The sequence below is a fragment of the Pipistrellus hanaki genome (assembly GCF_964339955.1).
Source record: "Pipistrellus hanaki genome assembly, chromosome: 1".
NCBI lineage: Eukaryota > Metazoa > Chordata > Mammalia > Chiroptera > Vespertilionidae > Pipistrellus > Pipistrellus hanaki.
This window is the reverse complement of record NC_140503.1, coordinates 125,418,154-125,435,458: the sequence shown is the minus strand read 5'-3', so window position 1 is coordinate 125,435,458 and position 17,305 is coordinate 125,418,154. Positions and strand designations below refer to the sequence as shown.

Below are 17,305 nucleotides of genomic sequence, written 5' to 3'. Positions count from 1 at the left end.
GGCTCGTGCTGCCCAGACGCGGCTCCCGATTGGGCCGTTTGCAGCGGGAGATGTTGGGAGGCGCGGCGGGGCGGGGCGGGGCCGGTCCGGGGAATTGGGTGCCGAGGGCCGTGGCGGCGCTCCGGGCCCTGGGGCGCTGGGACCTGGAGCGTGGAGCCGCGGAGCCTCCTCTCCTCCCTCCCTCCGCAGCGCCAACCGCGTTCAGGTTTAAGGGAAAAAAAGGGGGTCAAGTGAATGAATAACGCCTTGCAGCTACCCTCGTCCCCCGTTACCAGGAGCTATTTTGCCGCTGGGCATGAAAAGACCCTTATCTTGAAGCCCCACGTCACCTCGCAGCCTCTTGCCCCTTCCGCTGCAAAAAAAAAAGAGGGGGGGGTAAAATTCACCAAGACTTGCCCCCCTCAGCCTGGGACCCGTGGTCCCTCGATCCTGCGCGTCTCTCGGTATCATTGTTCCCCTGCCGGGCTGACACAGAGCCTCTTCCCAGGAATAAGCCCGGTTTCGGGGCGCTCCGGCTCAGCTTTGGGGGGGTCGGAGCGGGCGGGGGAGGTTTTGTGTGAGCCTGCGCTCGGGGAGGCGCGGGGCTGGGGGCGTGAGGGCTCGGAGGTCCCGAGGCGCATGGGGAGGGGGTGGCCAGCAGCACCCCCTAGCTACCCCCAACCCTAGGCTAATCCGCCTTCTCCTCCAGCGCCGGCTCCCCGGGCCGTATTATTCAAGACATAAAATATTCAGCCCCAGAGCCTCCCCTGGGGAGGGGAGGGGAAGGAGGTGGAGTGGGAGGAGGTGGATCCAGGGAGGAAGAAGCGAGAGAAATCCGCCCCCGGGAAGCGGCAGCGCGGCTCGGCGGCGGCGGAGCGCGGCGCCTCTGTCACTGGGCGATCGCCCGGCTTGGCGCGGCCCGGCCCGGCGCGGGCGAGGAGGGAGCGTCCGGCCGCCGCCGCCCGCCCACGCCCTCCGCGGCCCGGAGCCCGGAGCCCGGGGCAGGGAGCGGCGGGGCCTGGGAGCGGCCGGCCGGGGGCGGCGGCCTCGGAGCGCCCGGCGGCGGCGGCGGCGGATCGGAGCAGCTCGCGCGAAGCCGCGGGGCGCGCTGTCCCGGGTCGGGCCGCCCCCGCGCGGGGCCGCTCGCCCGCTTCGCCCGCTTCCTCCGGTGCGTTTCCGCCTCAACCGCGAGGGCGCCGCTGGCCGGGGGCTGCTTTCCTCCCGCCGCCGCGGACCGGCCCGCCCCGCCCGCGGAGGGACGGAGGGCCGCGCCCGCGGAGGAGGGAGCGGCGGGCGGAGGGAAGGGCACAAAGGCGGCGGCGGCGGCGGCGGCGGGCCGGGGTCCGGCGGGCCGGGCCGGGAGGAGGGGCGCCCCCGCCGCTCATGAATATTAACCGAGCTGCGGCCTAGCGCCCGGCCGCCCGCGCACACCCGCGTCCGCGCTCCCGCCGCCGCCGCCGCGCCCCGCGGACGGGAAGGGGGAGCCCCCACGCTGGGTCTTCCGCTCCCGGGCCCCCCGCACCTTTTCTAACCTACATAGTTGGGCCGCCCTTCCCCGGAGATCCAGCGCCCCGGCCCGCCTCTGGAAGGGGCGGAGGAAATCGTGGTAGGTGGGTGGTGGTGTTCTTTTTCCTATTTTTTTCCCCCCATCTAGGTGGCCACGGGGAAAGGAAAAGAGATTGTGGAGTGGTCGTTTGGGGGAGCAGCAACTACATGGAAGTTGCTCGGGTCGCTCTCGGGGGAGGTGGCCCCGGAGTCATGCCCGGGAGAGGGAGCCGCGCCGGGTCCGCCCGCCCCGCGCCGTCCCCGCCCCGCCCGCCGCGGGCCGGGAACCGGCCGCCTCCGGGGGCGCGGGCCGGGCGCCCCAGCCACCCCGCCGCTGGCCGCGTCCCGGGCTGGCTTTTTGTTCTTATTCTGGGCTGGGCAGGAGGGGAGCCAGGAGGGGTTTTTTGTTTTGTTTTGTTTTGTTTTTGTTTTTGTTTTTTGTCAAGTCTTATCCCATTTTAGTCTCGTGGAAAGAAAACTTCCCGTAAGTGTACCTAGGTGGGTGATGCGGAAGAACATACGCGCGCCTTCTCTTCTGCACAGAGAATACCTTCATTGCATGCACTTGCAAAGGGAATGTTGTGTTTTGGTGGTTTTTTGTGTTTTTTTTTTTTTTCTTTTTTCTGGAAGGCTGCACCACAGCTAGGCGTCTTTTGTCGCCACCACCACCGTGCAGTCCTGTTGTTTCTTCTTTCCCCTGATTTATATACTCTCCACCCGCTCCCCACGGGAGAGGCTTATTTCAGCTTTAATGTGTTCGGCTCCTCCGCACGGGGTCGGAAGGCCTTCCCAGGTGTTGGGAATGCGCGCTGGGGGCAGGCTCCCGGGCAAGGCGAAGGTCAGCGCCGGAAGAAAGTTCACGCCCTTTAACTTTTCCCTGTTCCAGGAGCGGCCTCCGGGGAGCTGACGCCGGAGCCTCTGCGCCCCACTCCGACTGCACCCGGACCCGGGAGGAAGGGGACCCTCTCTGCAGTTGGCCTCACTTAGCTGCCAAGAAGCCGGCCTTTTGTTTTTGAAGTCTCGAGAAATGGACGAGCACGGTGCAGTCCGTTGAAGCCCCGAGGAAATCATCAGGGCATCACCCTGCGGGGGGCTTCGTGAAAACATTGCCTCCCGGCACATTATCTGTTTCACCGGCCCTGCCTCTCCTCGGAGCCCGGTGTGGAATTATTACCCTTTCTGCTGTGGGGCAGCATTTCCCCCTCCGCCCAATGTGGACCTTAAAGGATTGGCCCCTTCTTTGTGATTTGAAATGAAATGATGGCCACACGTCGGACTGGTCAGCCGGAGGGAGATGGTGACACGCTGAAGGCCCACGGGCCCCCCGCCTGTGAGGTAAGTGCAGAGGCAGCATCCCCGGCCCGGGGTGGCCTGGGTTTATGGGGGTGCCCTCTCGGGACGGGGGGACAGGGTCTCTTCTTGCCACCGGGCCTAACAAGAGGCTTGTAGGGGCTTTTATTTTAGCTGCATGGTGGGAACACCCCTGCCTGACGACTGGCAAGGTGTAGCCTCACCCATTTTTATTTCCAGGAACTGCCAGTGATTCCTTTGCAAGAAAGTTTTCCTCACTTTGAAATGTCACCATCTTAGTCACCGCTGGGGCTGAGCGGGGAATTCTCCCCTTTCGTTTGTCTGGGAATACCAACACTTGTTTCCCTTCAGTCGCCATCCTCCACCCAGTACCTGGAGAGGGGATGGCTTTGTGGATTTGGGGTGTGCACTTGCAGGCTTGTTCTCTGGGGTGGTGGCTGGCGGTTGCTGTGCTGGTTGCTCCTGAAGCTTCCCCTCTGATGCCAGTGGGTGTCCTGGCTGCTGTTGAGGCGCATCTCTGTTTTGGGTAGAAAAACGCGTCTTTCCCAATGGGCATGCTAGGCACAGCCCTGGAAAACTGCTTCATAGAATTGTAATTGCACCTCCCTGAAAGTCGCCTGCCTTCACTAATAGTTCCTAAGGCTCCCAGAAGTCCTGTGAGCTGCTCTGGGGTGCTGGGTGGCTTGCATTGCCTTCAGACCAGCATCTTGGGAAAGGCCCAGAAGGTTTCATGCCAGGCTCCTTGAAATGTTTTGAGCAGGCAGGACAGAATTAATAGACAATCCATTGATATGCCCTGTTGCCTCGTATCTTTGTTTCCATTACATTGGAGTTTACTGCTGTAATGACTATATTGTGTTTAGTTTGATATTGATAGTTTCTGTAATTTGCTTGCTAAATGTACTACTGAGTACTGTTATCCTCCTACACTTTACTTTTGAACTGCCTATATTTTTATTGAAAGGGTGAAGGTTACTTTAGATAGCAATAGCATTCCCAAATGAGCCTTAACTCGCGTTCATTTTGGACTTCAGTGAAGTGTTAAATTTTAACTTTGTGGTCATGAAAACCAGGTCTAGTTCCAAGTGTGTGTGAGTTTTGGCATTTTAATAAAAATGAGTCAGAAGTATGATTTTTGTTTGTAAAGCATGCAAAGAAAATCGCATTGTGTAGTTACTTCATATTGAGTTAAAAAGTGCCTAGAAAATAGGGAGGTAGGTATAGTACAGTTTATAAGAACTATAGGTTTACAGTTACAATCAGTGTTTTACTTTTTGACACCTGTAAACACCTGCTTGCAGGTAAAAAACATGGTTAAGTATAATGCCACAATCCTCTGATCATGGTAAACCATAATCACTCCTTTTGGAAGGTCTGCCTACAACTGATGATTGCTTAATGTGTATTGAGTTACATAATAATATATACTATGGTCCTAAAGCCTTATTTGTCATTGTCTTGAGAATACTTTAATTAGCATTCATTTGCATTAATTTGCAAGAACTAATGTTATTTGAATTTTTTTTTTGGGGGGGGGGGTTGGGAGTGGAGGTCATTTAAAGAATGTCCTGAAATCAAAAATTTATAATAGACACATCTTGTCCTTGGCTTAAAAGGCAGTGTTTCCAGTTGCAAACTTGGCTTTTATTAACAATGACAGTTATGTATTTTTTTAAGGGCTGTGAAATTTGTTTTCACTTGGCCCTGACTGCTGGCATGGCCATATTATTTCTAATCTGGAAATCAAGGAAGCATTGTATTTTGCTCATTTAAAGATTATACACATACTTGAGTGTAAGTATCAACTTTGGGTGATAGATACTTAAGTCTTTGAACACTGCACTTAATTTTGGTGCTTAATTTTATCTGAAGTATTACATTCTAGTATAGTATTGTCATTCTTTAAAAACTTTAAAACCAATAGCTATGTTGTAAATGTGTGTTGGAATAATGTATGTGTTTTTACCTAATCAAGAGATGAGCATATATTTTTTAATGTTAATGCTTTTTATAAGTGAAAAAGTGTAACTTTGTAGAATGGAAGAAATCCAAGTAGTGAGTTAATAGGACTCCACGTTTCATGTCTTATCTAATTAGCTAATTCCACCTTCTATGAATAAGATTTATTGCTTTGTTGAAAAATAATCAGTAATTTTTTATTCATCCTAAGAATTAGAATCTAATTGTGTCAGTATACCAGTAAATGTAGGCACACCTTCAAGAATATAGTGGAAGGCTAAAAAACAAATAACAATCATCCTATGTAATAAAGAATTGTGACAGTCCAGAAGACTGTTAGATTGGCATTATACAGTGATAACGCATTGTGTTCACACAAAGTTATATACTTTGCCCATTGAAGATGTATTTTTCAAAATTGGTTTCTCTTATTCTGAGCCAGATAAGTGTTTTTTGTTTGTTTGTTTTTTTTTTTTTTTGTGTGTGTGTGTGTGTGTGTGTACTATTTGACCTGGGAAGTACTCTGACACCTATCCTTGAGTAACTTTGCTTACAAAATCGCTTAGGTAGACTCTCTGAGTCCTCTGATATTCTCTCCCCATTTTATATCATATAGTATTTATCCTTTGAGGTTAAACTTGCTTTTTCTTCTTTCTTTTTTCCAAAGATGAAAATATTGGCTTTCAGCTTTCTAGACACATTATTTTCCCCATATCAACATTTACTTTGCTTTTCATCCGTAGTTCATAGTGTTGTCCAAGCGTTCAGCAATATCACCATCTATTATTAAAACAAACTTACTTACTAATGCTAATTAACTTATTTCATGTTTTGCTTCTTCACCTAGACTAAGTTTATCCTATGACTATAATGTATTATAGCTGATGAAAAATATTTGTTGATTGATTTTGGACTAGTGTATATAATAAAAGAAGCCATTTTTGGTACATGGGTTCATATAAAAATTTATATTTTTGCTCTTCTTTCTGGAATACATTCTATACACTTTGCTTTTATCCCAGATTCCCTTGTTCCTTCTGCAGCTCTCCCTCCATATCTCTCCCTCCTGCTCTTTCTTTCTGTTTTTAGGATTCTTCCTCTTCTGCCCCCTTCCTATTGATTTTAACCAGCCCCAGGCCCTCCCAGTTCCTCTATTCTCTGTTCTCATTCCCTGGGTTTCATTTTACACTCTCCCTGGCTTTAACTTAGTGTATGTCGTGATTCCAAATTAGCACTCTTTTGCAGATTTTATGCTTTATCTCCAGACCTGTATAGCCAATTGTTGTTTATCAGTGTTTTTATTTTTTTGGATAGCCCACAGGCATTTCAAACTCAGCAAATTGTTGTTCCCCTACCATCAACCTGTGTTTCTTCTTTTAGTGAGTAGCACCACTATCTCCTTATTTGTCCAGGTCAGAAACTAGGTTATCACCCCTGACTCATCTTACTCCTCTTTCCTGCTATCCAAAGTCCTATTGAGTCCACATTCCAAATCTTACTGTCACTACCTGAGCTACGGCCAGCTACATCTCCATGGTGAACCCAGGCCGGGCTGTCCTCTTCCATCGCTCTGTCCCTGCCACAGGCTGCTCTTCCTGCAGTGGAAAGCTGATCATTGCGTTTTCTGGTTCCCCATTGCCTTGGGAATAAAGTTCAGACTTTGAGAAGTTTCACCGGACAATGACTGTCTGGCTTGCCCATCTCCTTTCTCATCTGTTTCCTCTTTCTGTGTACATCCTCCACTGAGCTGCTTTCAGTTCCCCTGGGGCATCAGCCTCTCTTCACTTCTGGTCCTTGTCAGTGCAACTTTCCTTCACCCTTCCTTCAGTCCGCCTCCTCCACCTTCACCTCTCCCTAGCTGATTTACTCATCATTCTGTACTTTTCTTCAGCATTTTTAAAAAAATATAATTTATTGATTTTTTTACAGAGAGGAAGAGAGAGGGATAGAGAGTTAGAAAACGTCGATGAGAGAGAATCATCGATCAGCTGCCTCTTGCACACCCCCTACTGGGGATGTGCCTGCAACCAAGGTACATGCCCTTGACCGGAATCGAACCCGGGACCTTTCAGTCCTCAGGCCAACGCTCTATCTATTGAGCCAAACCGGTTTCAGCACTTTTCAGTATTCTCCAGGGAAAGCCTTCCCTGATCGTCCAACAATGGATTAGTTCCCCCTAGTGCAGTATCCCAAGACACCTTGTACCATATTAGGAATAGCACTTAAAAGTTTGTCTGTATTCCCCCTGATTGCAAGCCCCATAAGAATAGGGACCATGTTTGTTTCTAAGTGTGTGGTACATAGTAGGTGCTTTAATAAATATTTGTTGAATGAATGAATGAGCAGGAAAGGTCTTAATTTTTATTGAATATTCACTTAGATTTCTGTACACTATACTCTCTTGATTACCCTCCTACTTTATTGTTTCCTCTTTCTCGATCCCTGAGTGTAAAACTGCTATTTTATATATGTATGCATGCATGTTTGTGTGTCTTTACCCCTTGAATTCAGACTCCTATATCCAACTGATCTGACCACACAGAAACTCCACTTGGATATTAAGTAGATTTATCCAAAACCAAATTCCTGCTTCTCTACATCCCTCCTCCCGCCGCCCCACTCCACCCCCGCTCACCTTCCCAATTTGCTCCTTCTACAGTCTTTCTCATCTTGAGCAATAGTAATCCCACCCTTCCAGGCCAGGCATCTGGGAGTGATCTTTGATCTCTCATTTTTCTCAGGTATAGCATGCAAGTCTGGTTGACTGGTCTCTCAGCCATGGTAATAAGAGTGGACCTTTTAAAAAACAGATCATGTCACTGCTTTGCTCATATTCCTCTAATGGCTTCTCATTTCCCCCAGGATAAAAGCCAAAAAAAGTTCTGACTGCCCCACAAAGCCCTGCACAGTCTATGCTCCTCACCTCCAGTTACCCCCCCCCCCCCCCCATCCCCCTTACTCTGTACTGGGCGTTCTGGACTCTTGCTCTTGCGCACACACACCACACATGCCATTCCCCAGAGCCTGCCCACTTGCTGTACCCTCTCCTCTCCTTGTGACACCCCCACCCCTGCCAGGGTATCCTCACAGCTGGCTTCCTTGTCTACTTCTAGTTTTGCTTAGAGGCCATCTACTGTGTGAAGCCTTTACTGGCCATTCTGCTTTTTGAACGCCTCTCCCCTGCTCCTATGGCAAGGCCTGCCCTCCTTCCTTGCTTTATTTTTCTCTCTGTCACATAATATCCCTCTGGCATGCTTCTCTGAGTTTTGCATGTTTATTTGGATGGATACTGTATCTAGAATGTGTTAAGTGCAGTTTGTTCACATTGTATTTCTTGTACTTGGAAGAATACTTAGCACTTTTAGGACCTCAGATTTTTTTCCCAATGAATGAATAAAATGAGACTGAGAAACACTCCAAAATGTCATTGAGCTTCGTTCTAGGTATATGATATGTGAATACTTAGTTCACATTATACAAAAATATGTAGAGTATGCAGTGTATGTTCTTCCTTAGACCTATAATTTCAGTAGTACTGCTATTAACATTTGGTACCGTTTTTCTTTCCATCTTTTCTTATCTTTGGGAAGCTGGTAACCAAGTAACAGTAACCAAGGCACTGGGTAGTACAAATGTATGAAATAATTTGTACTGAGAGGTGAGATCATAGTAATTAAAAGACTAATGAATGTGGAATCAGACTGGTGGAGAAAGTATAGAAAGAAAATATGTCTGTGTGCACATATTTTTTTCTTAAAATAAGTGAATAGCAAGTATGGGAAAGCTCCTTATTATATTTTTTACTTCTTAATATCAAAGATTTTATTATGAGCCAAGAATGATCACAATGTTGACTATTACAACATGTTGGCAGATGGTAATTCTGAATGATGAGAATTTTTGGATTATGTTATTTTTGTGTTTTCTCTTTTTTGTTTAAATCCAAAACTACAATAAAAGACATTGTTTACCTATTTTTTAAAAATAGGCAATTTTCTTTTATCAGTCTGGTGAAAATCTGGTTTCTAGAAAACTGATACTGCTTAAAATATGCTTAAACACTTTTAGAAAAAGATGCATACTACTAAAAACAATATTTCTACATTGTTTTAAAAGCCTATGTATTCCTAATTGGAAGCCTAGGATTTATTCTGGACTAGTTGTAGTATAACATAACGCTATCATTTAATTTTGAATGTGTGTTCGGTCATGTACTCGAATCTGTCAGAATAACCATTGCATGTCAGGGGCTTTATGCTGCAAGTTAGGGTTCAAGGTGAAGCCTGTTGGGATTAAGAATAGCAGCAGTGCCAGCAGCAGGCACCATTAGGTGGCATTTCAGCAAAAGTCTGGATTTGAATGTGCAGAGTGGGACCTATCACTAGAGAAAGGCCATAAAAAAACTGAGGACCCAAGACTAAGGAAAATTTTCCATACACTGTCAGTGTTCCTTAGCATTCATTTCTTCCAAGTTAAACATGTTATGAAGTCCTTGTTTCTTGATTACATAATCTTTGATCTGTCATTGCTTTGTTATGAGCAGGTCAAATATAATCTGGTGCAGAAGTGATCTTCAGTTTCTTTTGTTCTTTGTTTTGTGAAGGGACCTGTCATCTTATTATATTTAATGATGTGCTCATGTAAGTATGGGCACTGCTAATGTTGATAAAGATGCACAGATGCTGGCATTGAAAGCAGCTATTTTCTGTTACAGAGAGACCATATGGTAGGCACTTGTTTTTCTTTCTGGTTGATGTGATTAGATTAGTAAAAAGAAAGGTTATTGGATTTATAATTGTCCCAGTATTTATCTAATTTTAATTGACCATAAGGAATTAAATATGTTAAGATATTATGAGCTTTTCATATATTCTTTTAGTTTAAATAGGAAGACAACTTCACTCAAAAGTTCAAGTTTAGATTGCTTCCACCAAAATGAAGCTTTTTTTTTTTTTTTTTTTTAGTTTATGTTGTCATATTTTTATTTTTTCTTAAAATACTTATCTGAAGATGACTTTCATTGATTCTGGAAAGAAAGGAGGAGAGGAAGAGAGAGAAACATTGATGTGCGAGAGAAACCTCAATTGGTTGACTTCCCTATGCATCCCCACCAAGGATCGAACCCGCAACCTGGTTATGTGCCCTAATCAGGAATTGAACTCTTGACTCTAGCCGACTTAGCCACACCAGCCAGGCAAGCTGTCATATTCTTTAAAAAACTGAGTATTGTGCAAATAGTTTATTTCGCAGTGAAATCTGGAAGATGGCCTTTTGTACTTCTAAAATAATCTGAAAGACAATGGAAATACTGTACTGCGGGTTGAAGAAACTTAATGAGATGAAAAATGTCTTTTTGTAAGTTCTCTTTTTTCTAATTATCTGGTAATATATAAGAAATTCCACTGTGTAGATTGTGAATAAGAGAATAGATTTAAAATCCTAATTTGATATTTCTTTTTTTTTAATATATTTTATTGATTTTTGTACAGAGTGGAAGGGAGAGAGATAGAGAGTTCGAAACATCAATGAAAGAGAGTCATCGATCAGCTGCCTCTTGCACACCCCCTACTGGGGATATACCCGCAACCAAGGTACATGCCCTTGACCGGAATCGAACCCGGGGCCCTTCAGTCCCCAAGCCGACGCTCTATCCATTGAGCCAAACCGGTCCCGGCCTAATTTGATATTTCTGAAGATTTATCTACTGGGAAAGTTTTTAGACTAGAACAAACTATTATCAAAAAATGTCAAGTTGAGTGTATTTACTTTTCCGTAGTCAGACCAGCTGCTGTTGAGTTTTCTGTTTGATATTGGACATGTTTTTTATTCAGAATTGGTTACTTATTGCCTTTTCCCCTTGTTGTCTATGTTCTGAAGAGATCTCTGGCATAGTTATGAAACATCAATGATGAGAGAAAATCATTGATTGGCTGCCCCCTGCACACCCTACTGGGGATTGATCCTGCAACCTGGGCATGTATTCTTGACTGGAATCAAACCCGGGACTGTTCAGTCCGCAGGACAATGCTCTATCCATTGAGTCCATATCCATATCCTAACCGGCTAGGGCAGGACTTATATTCTTAAGAATATTTTTATTTTCTCCTTACAATGTAGAGAATATCCTTAAATACCAGTAGATATAATGATTATATTTCTTCTGGATATGTCTTGTCTTCTATGATCTAGGCTTTTTTTTTTTTTTTTTTTTAACCTTGAGATATCTAAATATCTGAATTCCAGTATGTTCCTAATAAATTAAGGTTCTGTATTTAAAAGAACTTGTATGCCGGGCTGGCGTGGCTCAGGGGTTGAGTGCTGACCTATGAACCAGGAAGTCGGTTTGATTCCTGATCAGGGCACATGCCCAGGTTGTGGGCTCGATCCCCAGTGTGGGTCGTGGAGGAGGCAGCCAATCAATGTTCCTCTCTCATTGATGTTTCTATCTCTATCTCTCTCTCCCTTCCTCTCTGAAATCAATAAAAATATGTAGTATATATTTAAAAAGAACTTGTATTAGTATGATTGATGAGACCTGCTCTTCTCTGGGTTCTGCATGTTGGCTTCTGGAAACATATTTCATCTCTAGTGACTCTGAAGGGACAAAATTGGTTTGGGCACCCAGTTTAAATTGAATCTTTATGCCCTAGCCAGTTTTGCTAAGTGGTTGGAGCGTCACCCTGCGGACTGAAGATTCCCAGGTTCCATTCCAGTCAAGGGCATCTACCTGATTTGCAGGCTCAATCCCCATCCCAGTCTGGGTGTGCGCAGGAGGCAACCAGTCAATGTGTCTCTCTCGTTTTGATGTTTCTCTCTCTGTCTCTCCTCCCTTCCACTCTATCTAAAAATCAATGGAAAAAAATATCCTCAGGTAAGGATTAACAAAAAAAATTAAAAAATAAATCAGATCTTTATTATAATGCTTTTAGGAAACTTTTCCATTTACTCTCCCCCCCCCTCACCCCCCATTTATTAATATATTTTAGATATCCTTCTCTGCCTATCAGGAGGGGGAGAGAGATCTACTAGTATCTATCTATCTATCTATCTATCTATCTATCTATCCACCTATCACCTATCTATCTCCATTTACAAAATTGATATATATGTCAATCAGTTTCGTAAATTGGGAAAGAAGAAACTCTTAAAAAGCACTGTACAGACTGTCAAATCTCAGAAGGAAGGTGGGGGTGGATGGGTGAGAAGAGATTAATCAAAGAATTTATATGCATATATGTGTGAACCTGGACACAGACAGTAGCGTGGTGAAGGCCTGGGGCAGGGGTGCAGGCTAGAAGGGGTCAATGGGGGGGAAAAGAGGACATCTGTAATATTTTCAGCAATAAAGATACATTTCTTAAAAAGCACTGCACAAAGGTATTTTCTTTCTTTCTTTTTTTAAATATATTTTATTGATTTTTTTACAGAGAGAAAGAAAGGGTTAGAGAGTTAGAAACATTGATGAGAGAGAATCATCGATCAGCTGCCTCTTGCACACCCCCTACTGGGGATGTGCCCGCAACCAAGGTACATGTCCTTGACTGGAATCGAACCCGGGACCTTTCAGTCCGCAGGCCAACGCTCTATCCACTGAGCCAAACCGGTTTCGGCATAAAGGTATTTTCAGTATCCAGCCTGCCTGGCTCAGTGGTTGAGTGTGGACCTTTGGATCAGGAGATAACGTTTGATTCCCAGTCAAGGCACATGCCAGGCTCCATGCCAGGTTGTGGGCTCCATCCCCAGTACGGGACGTGCAGGAGGCAACTGATCAATGATTCTCTCTTATCAATGATGTTTCTCTCTCTCTCTCTCTCTCTCTCTCTCTCTCTCTCTCTCTGCTCTCTGTAATCAATAATATTTTTTTAAAAAGATGTTTTCAAGAATAATAGAATGGAAAAGAAATTAAAATTTTCTATGGCTCTGAAGGGCAGAACTAGTATTAGTAGATCGATAGTTAAATGGGCCAATGTGTTCTTTGCAGAGGTAGATGGCCTTCAGCTAAGAGATGACAGAGGGGATTCCTGCTTGGGTAGGAATTTAAGTTAGGTAATTCTGAATGATTATTAGAATCACTTGGACAATTTAAAACTACAGATTCTTTTTTTTTAATGCAAATGCTATCACCTTTATTTTTTAAAATATATTTTATTGATTTTTTTTACAGAGAGGAAGAGAAAGGGATAGAGAGTTAGAAACATCGATGAGAGAAAATCATCGATCAACTGCCTCTTGCACACCCCATACTGGGGATGTGTCCGCAACCAAGGTGCATGCCTTTGACCGGAATCGAACCTGGGACCTTTTAGTCCGCAGGCTGATGCTCTATCCACTGAGCCAAACCGATTTCAGCTAAAACTACAGATTCTTAGCCCCACCTTTCATCTAATGAATCAGAACAGAATCCCTGGGGCTGAGACCCCAAAACCTTAATTTTTATTTTTTTTTAAAAGGCCTCCTGGTGTTCTTTCAATGTGAGAACAGAAGAAAGTGACATCCACAGCTACTTTCTAAGTCTAAATTCTTATAGTACCCTGACTTGTGAATTTTTCTGACCACTTTGAAATCATTATGAAGAAAAGAGGCAAAATATGGAGAGAAAATTTGAGTATGAACCAGTGAAAATTTTAAGATTAAAATTATTTTTTCTATTTGTAATTAAACATATTTCTATGTCATTAATTTTCCAAAATAATATTCTTTTCAACTAAAATACATTTTGTGTCAAAAAAGCACTTTAAAATTCAAGTAATATGTTTGTTTTTTTGTATGTAATACTTTAATCAAAAGTTAACATTTTTAAGGTGGATTGAACTCTGACTTCGGTTACTTTAAAGCTGCAACTTTTTAGCTGTATTATAAAAGTAATTTGTTTCATGCCACTTTCTTTATGCAAATAACTTAGATTAATTTCTTAGGTGCATTTTGTAATTATTTGTTTAGATTAACTATCAAGAATAGGAAAACTTACAGTGGAAGGAAAAGTATATATTGTTCTTTACCTAAGGGTTTTCAGAAATCATTCAAACATAAATAATAAACAAATCATTAACATTTACACACCCTTTCTCCTTTAACACCAGCAGTTATTCTGTCTATTTACTTAATCAGTCTTGTCTTTTCAGTCTTACTGATTGGGAGATACATTGGCTAATCCAATGCAAATACAATGTAAACTAATTACAGAGTCCTGCTGCCAATTCTGCAATAGAAGCAGGATTTCTTGACGTCAGTGAGAGTGATGTTGGAGAAGGAGCAAAGCCACTAACAAAGAGGATCTGGCAGAACCAAACCAGTGAATCAATGAAGAAAGCACTATCAAGGTTGATAGGCATCTGGAAAGAGAATGATTTGAATTTGAAGGATTAAGGAAAGCGTTTTAGAAGACTGATGCCCTTGAATGTGATGGCATATAAGGGGATGTATTTCTTTTCTTTTAGGAAGTGATGTTTAGTTTGGACCCCAGTGCTAATGCCACTGAGAGTTAATAGAAAATCCTAGCTTCTCTAATTGACTTTGAAATAAAGCTGTTTAAACAGAGCTTCTTGAAAGGTCCCACTTTTATAATAGCTCTTAGGTGCCCAAATATTTCAGAGTTCTGAATATTTTTAGATTTTTTTTTTTAAATCCCTTTATTGGGGTATAGGAAAAACTGTATCTATGTAATGTATACAACTCTGTGAGTGTGTAGAGTTGTGTTCATTGAAACCATCTCCACCATCAGGGCCATAAACACATCTATCACCACCAATGCTTCCTTCTACCTCCTTGATTATTGTTGTTGTTATTATGATTCTGTGGTATAGGATCTACCGCCTTAGCAAATTTTAAGTATACATTACAGCATTGTTAGGCATACTACGCTGTATCGTAGATCTCTGGAACTTATTTATCTTGAATAACTAAAACTTTGTACCCTTTGACCATTGCTTTTCCAAGTCCTGCAGTTACTCTGCTTCTATGAGTTTGGCTATTTTATTATTATTATTTTTTTAAATATATTTTATTGATTTTTTTACAGAGAGGAAGGAAGAGAGATAGAGAGTTAGAAACATCAAATCAGCTCCCTCCTGCACACCCCTCACTGGGGATGTGCCTAAAAACCAAGGCACATGTCCTTGACTGGAATCGAATCTGGGACCCTTCAGTCTGCAGGCCGATGCTCTATCCACTGAGCCAAACAGATCAGGCCAATTTTATTTTTAAATTTAATTATTATTTAAAAATGGTATTTGGTGTGTGTGTGTGTGTGTGTGTGTGTATTGTTAGCCCTCACCTGAGGATATCTATGTCATTGATTTTTAAAGCTAGTGGAGGGGAGAGAGAGAAATAGAAATATCGATGTAAGAGAGACACATTGATTGGTTGCACCCACCTGTTTGACTGTTTTAGATTACACGTATAAGTGAGATCGTACAGTATTTTGTCTTTCTGTGTCTGGCTTATGTCACTTAGCATCTGTCCTCCAGGTCCATCCATGTTGACGCAACTATATTATCTTCAAGGTCCAGATTTCAGTTCTTTTGTAAAAGGACCCAGAAATGGGATTGTTGGATCATTGATAGTACTATTTTTAATTTTGGAGGAACCTCCGTATTCTGGCTGTACCAATTTGCATTCCCACCAACAGTGTCCCCAAGGTTTCTTTTCTGCACATCTTCACTAACACTTGCTATTGTTTGGTCTTTAACAATGGCCCTTCTAAGAGGGTGAGCTGAAAGCTCATTGTGGTTCCCTGATGACTGGTGAGGCTGGACACTTTTTCCTATACCTACCAGCCATCTGTATGTCCTCTCTGTAGAAAGGTCTGTTCAGGCTCAAACCGGTTTGGCTCAGCGGTAGAGCCTCGGTCTGCGGACTGAAAGGTCCCAGGTTCGATTCTGGCCAAGGGCATATATTAATACATTGGTTGCGGGCACATCCTGGTAGGAGGTGTGCAAGAGGCAGCTGGTGGATGTTTCTCTCTCATTGATGTTTCTAGCTCTCTCTCTCTCTCTCTTCCTCTCTGTAAAAAATCAATAAAATATATTTTAAAAAAAGAAAAGAAAAGAAAAGAAAGGTCTGTTCAGGTCCTTTGCCCATTTTACATTGGATTATTTGGTGGAGTTTTTTTAGATGCCTTTATTTTTTATAAAAAATCATATTAGTAGAAACAGTTACAATTACACTGTGGACACATGGGGAGAGAAAAGGTACCACTGGAGTTTTCTTTGGGGTGGTATGAGCCTGGGAGAACCCCTAGCTGACCCTGTTTGTTTCTGGGAATGTTGTGCCACTGGGAATGTTGTGCTCCTTTGGTGTCATCCAAAAGGCACCTCGTTAACATAGCAAAAGCCACCTTTGATGCTCTCAGCACTTGGGAAATTCCAAGGGTTTTAGGAGCTCTGTGTCAGAAATGGGAATAGAGACCAATTGTGTATTTATTTTAAATCATAGTATCACACCGTAAGAGATACAAATTACAAAAACTGCCGCAAGAAGAAAAAACAAAAATTCTGACTAGGTTAAAGAAATGGAGTTAAAGAAATGGAGTTCGGAATTAAAAACCTCCTGACAAAGAAAACTAGATGCAGATGGCGGCATTGATATATTCTCTCACACATTTAAGGAAGAAATCATACCAGCTCTATACAAACTCAAAAAATAGAGGTGTTGTAAACACTTCTCTTCTTTTTATGAGGCAGCTTAAGCCTGGCAACAGCCAGACGAGAACATTATAAGAAAAGGAATTCAGACCAATAACCCCATGGTTGTAGGTCTAAAAATCCTTAACAAAATGTTAGCACATCAAATCTAGCGATATATACACAAAAGATCATGATTAAGTTGAAGTTATCCCAGGAATGAAAGGTTAGTTTATCATTTTTGCTTATTAAGAGTTTAACATATTAACAGAATAAAGGAGGAAATTCATATGACCATCTAAGTAGGTGCAGAAAAAACATTTGACAAAATTTAACACACATTCATCATAAAAACTCTTATAAAACTGGGAATATAAGGAAACTTACTCAGTTTGGTAAAGGGGTTTCTTACTGCTGTTGTACTTGGTGAAATATTGAATACTTTATTACTGCTGAGAACGGGAACAGGGCAAGGATGTCTGCTGTCTACACGTCTATTGAACATAAAACTGGAGGCCCTCCTTAGTGCGGTAAGCGAAGAAAAAGAGATAACAGGAAGGAAAAAGGGAAGGAAAACTCTTTTTCTTAGCTACAACAGGATTGTGCACATAGGAAGTTGTAAGGAATCTACCAATAAAATTTACTAGCAAATTTTGCAAGGTTGCAGGATGCAAGGAAGGATACAAATATATAAAGTCACCACTCAGAAATTAGTATTTTCTATATGTTATCAATGAGCAATTAGAAAGTGGAATAAAAATAATAGTATTATTATTTTAATATTTTATAGACTACCTGAATAGAAAGATATACCGTGTTTGTGGATTGGAAAACTCAACTTACTAAGATATGACTTAGCCATACATTGCTATGTAAATTCAGTTCAATTC

At 43.1% G+C, this 17,305-nt stretch overlaps 1 protein-coding gene across 11 annotated transcripts in view; it reads left to right on the top strand.

Moving 5' to 3' along the window:
* Positions 1 to 619: 619 nt before the first annotated feature.
* ARHGAP21 (Rho GTPase activating protein 21) overlaps positions 620 to 17,305 on the top strand; it is a 139,131-nt gene continuing 122,445 nt past the window's right edge. For 5 of the 11 annotated variants that reach the window (XM_084867875.1, XM_084867882.1, XM_084867881.1 and 2 more), the window contains exons 1-2: positions 1,231 to 1,589; positions 2,411 to 2,859. In XM_084867875.1, the coding sequence (XP_084724001.1) occupies positions 2,782 to 2,859 (78 nt within the window). In that variant the 5' untranslated portion in view covers positions 1,231 to 1,589; positions 2,411 to 2,781. Of the gene's footprint in view, positions 1,148 to 1,229; positions 1,590 to 1,822; positions 2,023 to 2,410; positions 2,860 to 17,305 lie in introns of those variants that run through there. The other 6 variants (XM_084867874.1, XM_084867883.1, XM_084867877.1 and 3 more) reach the window with 5 other exon arrangements.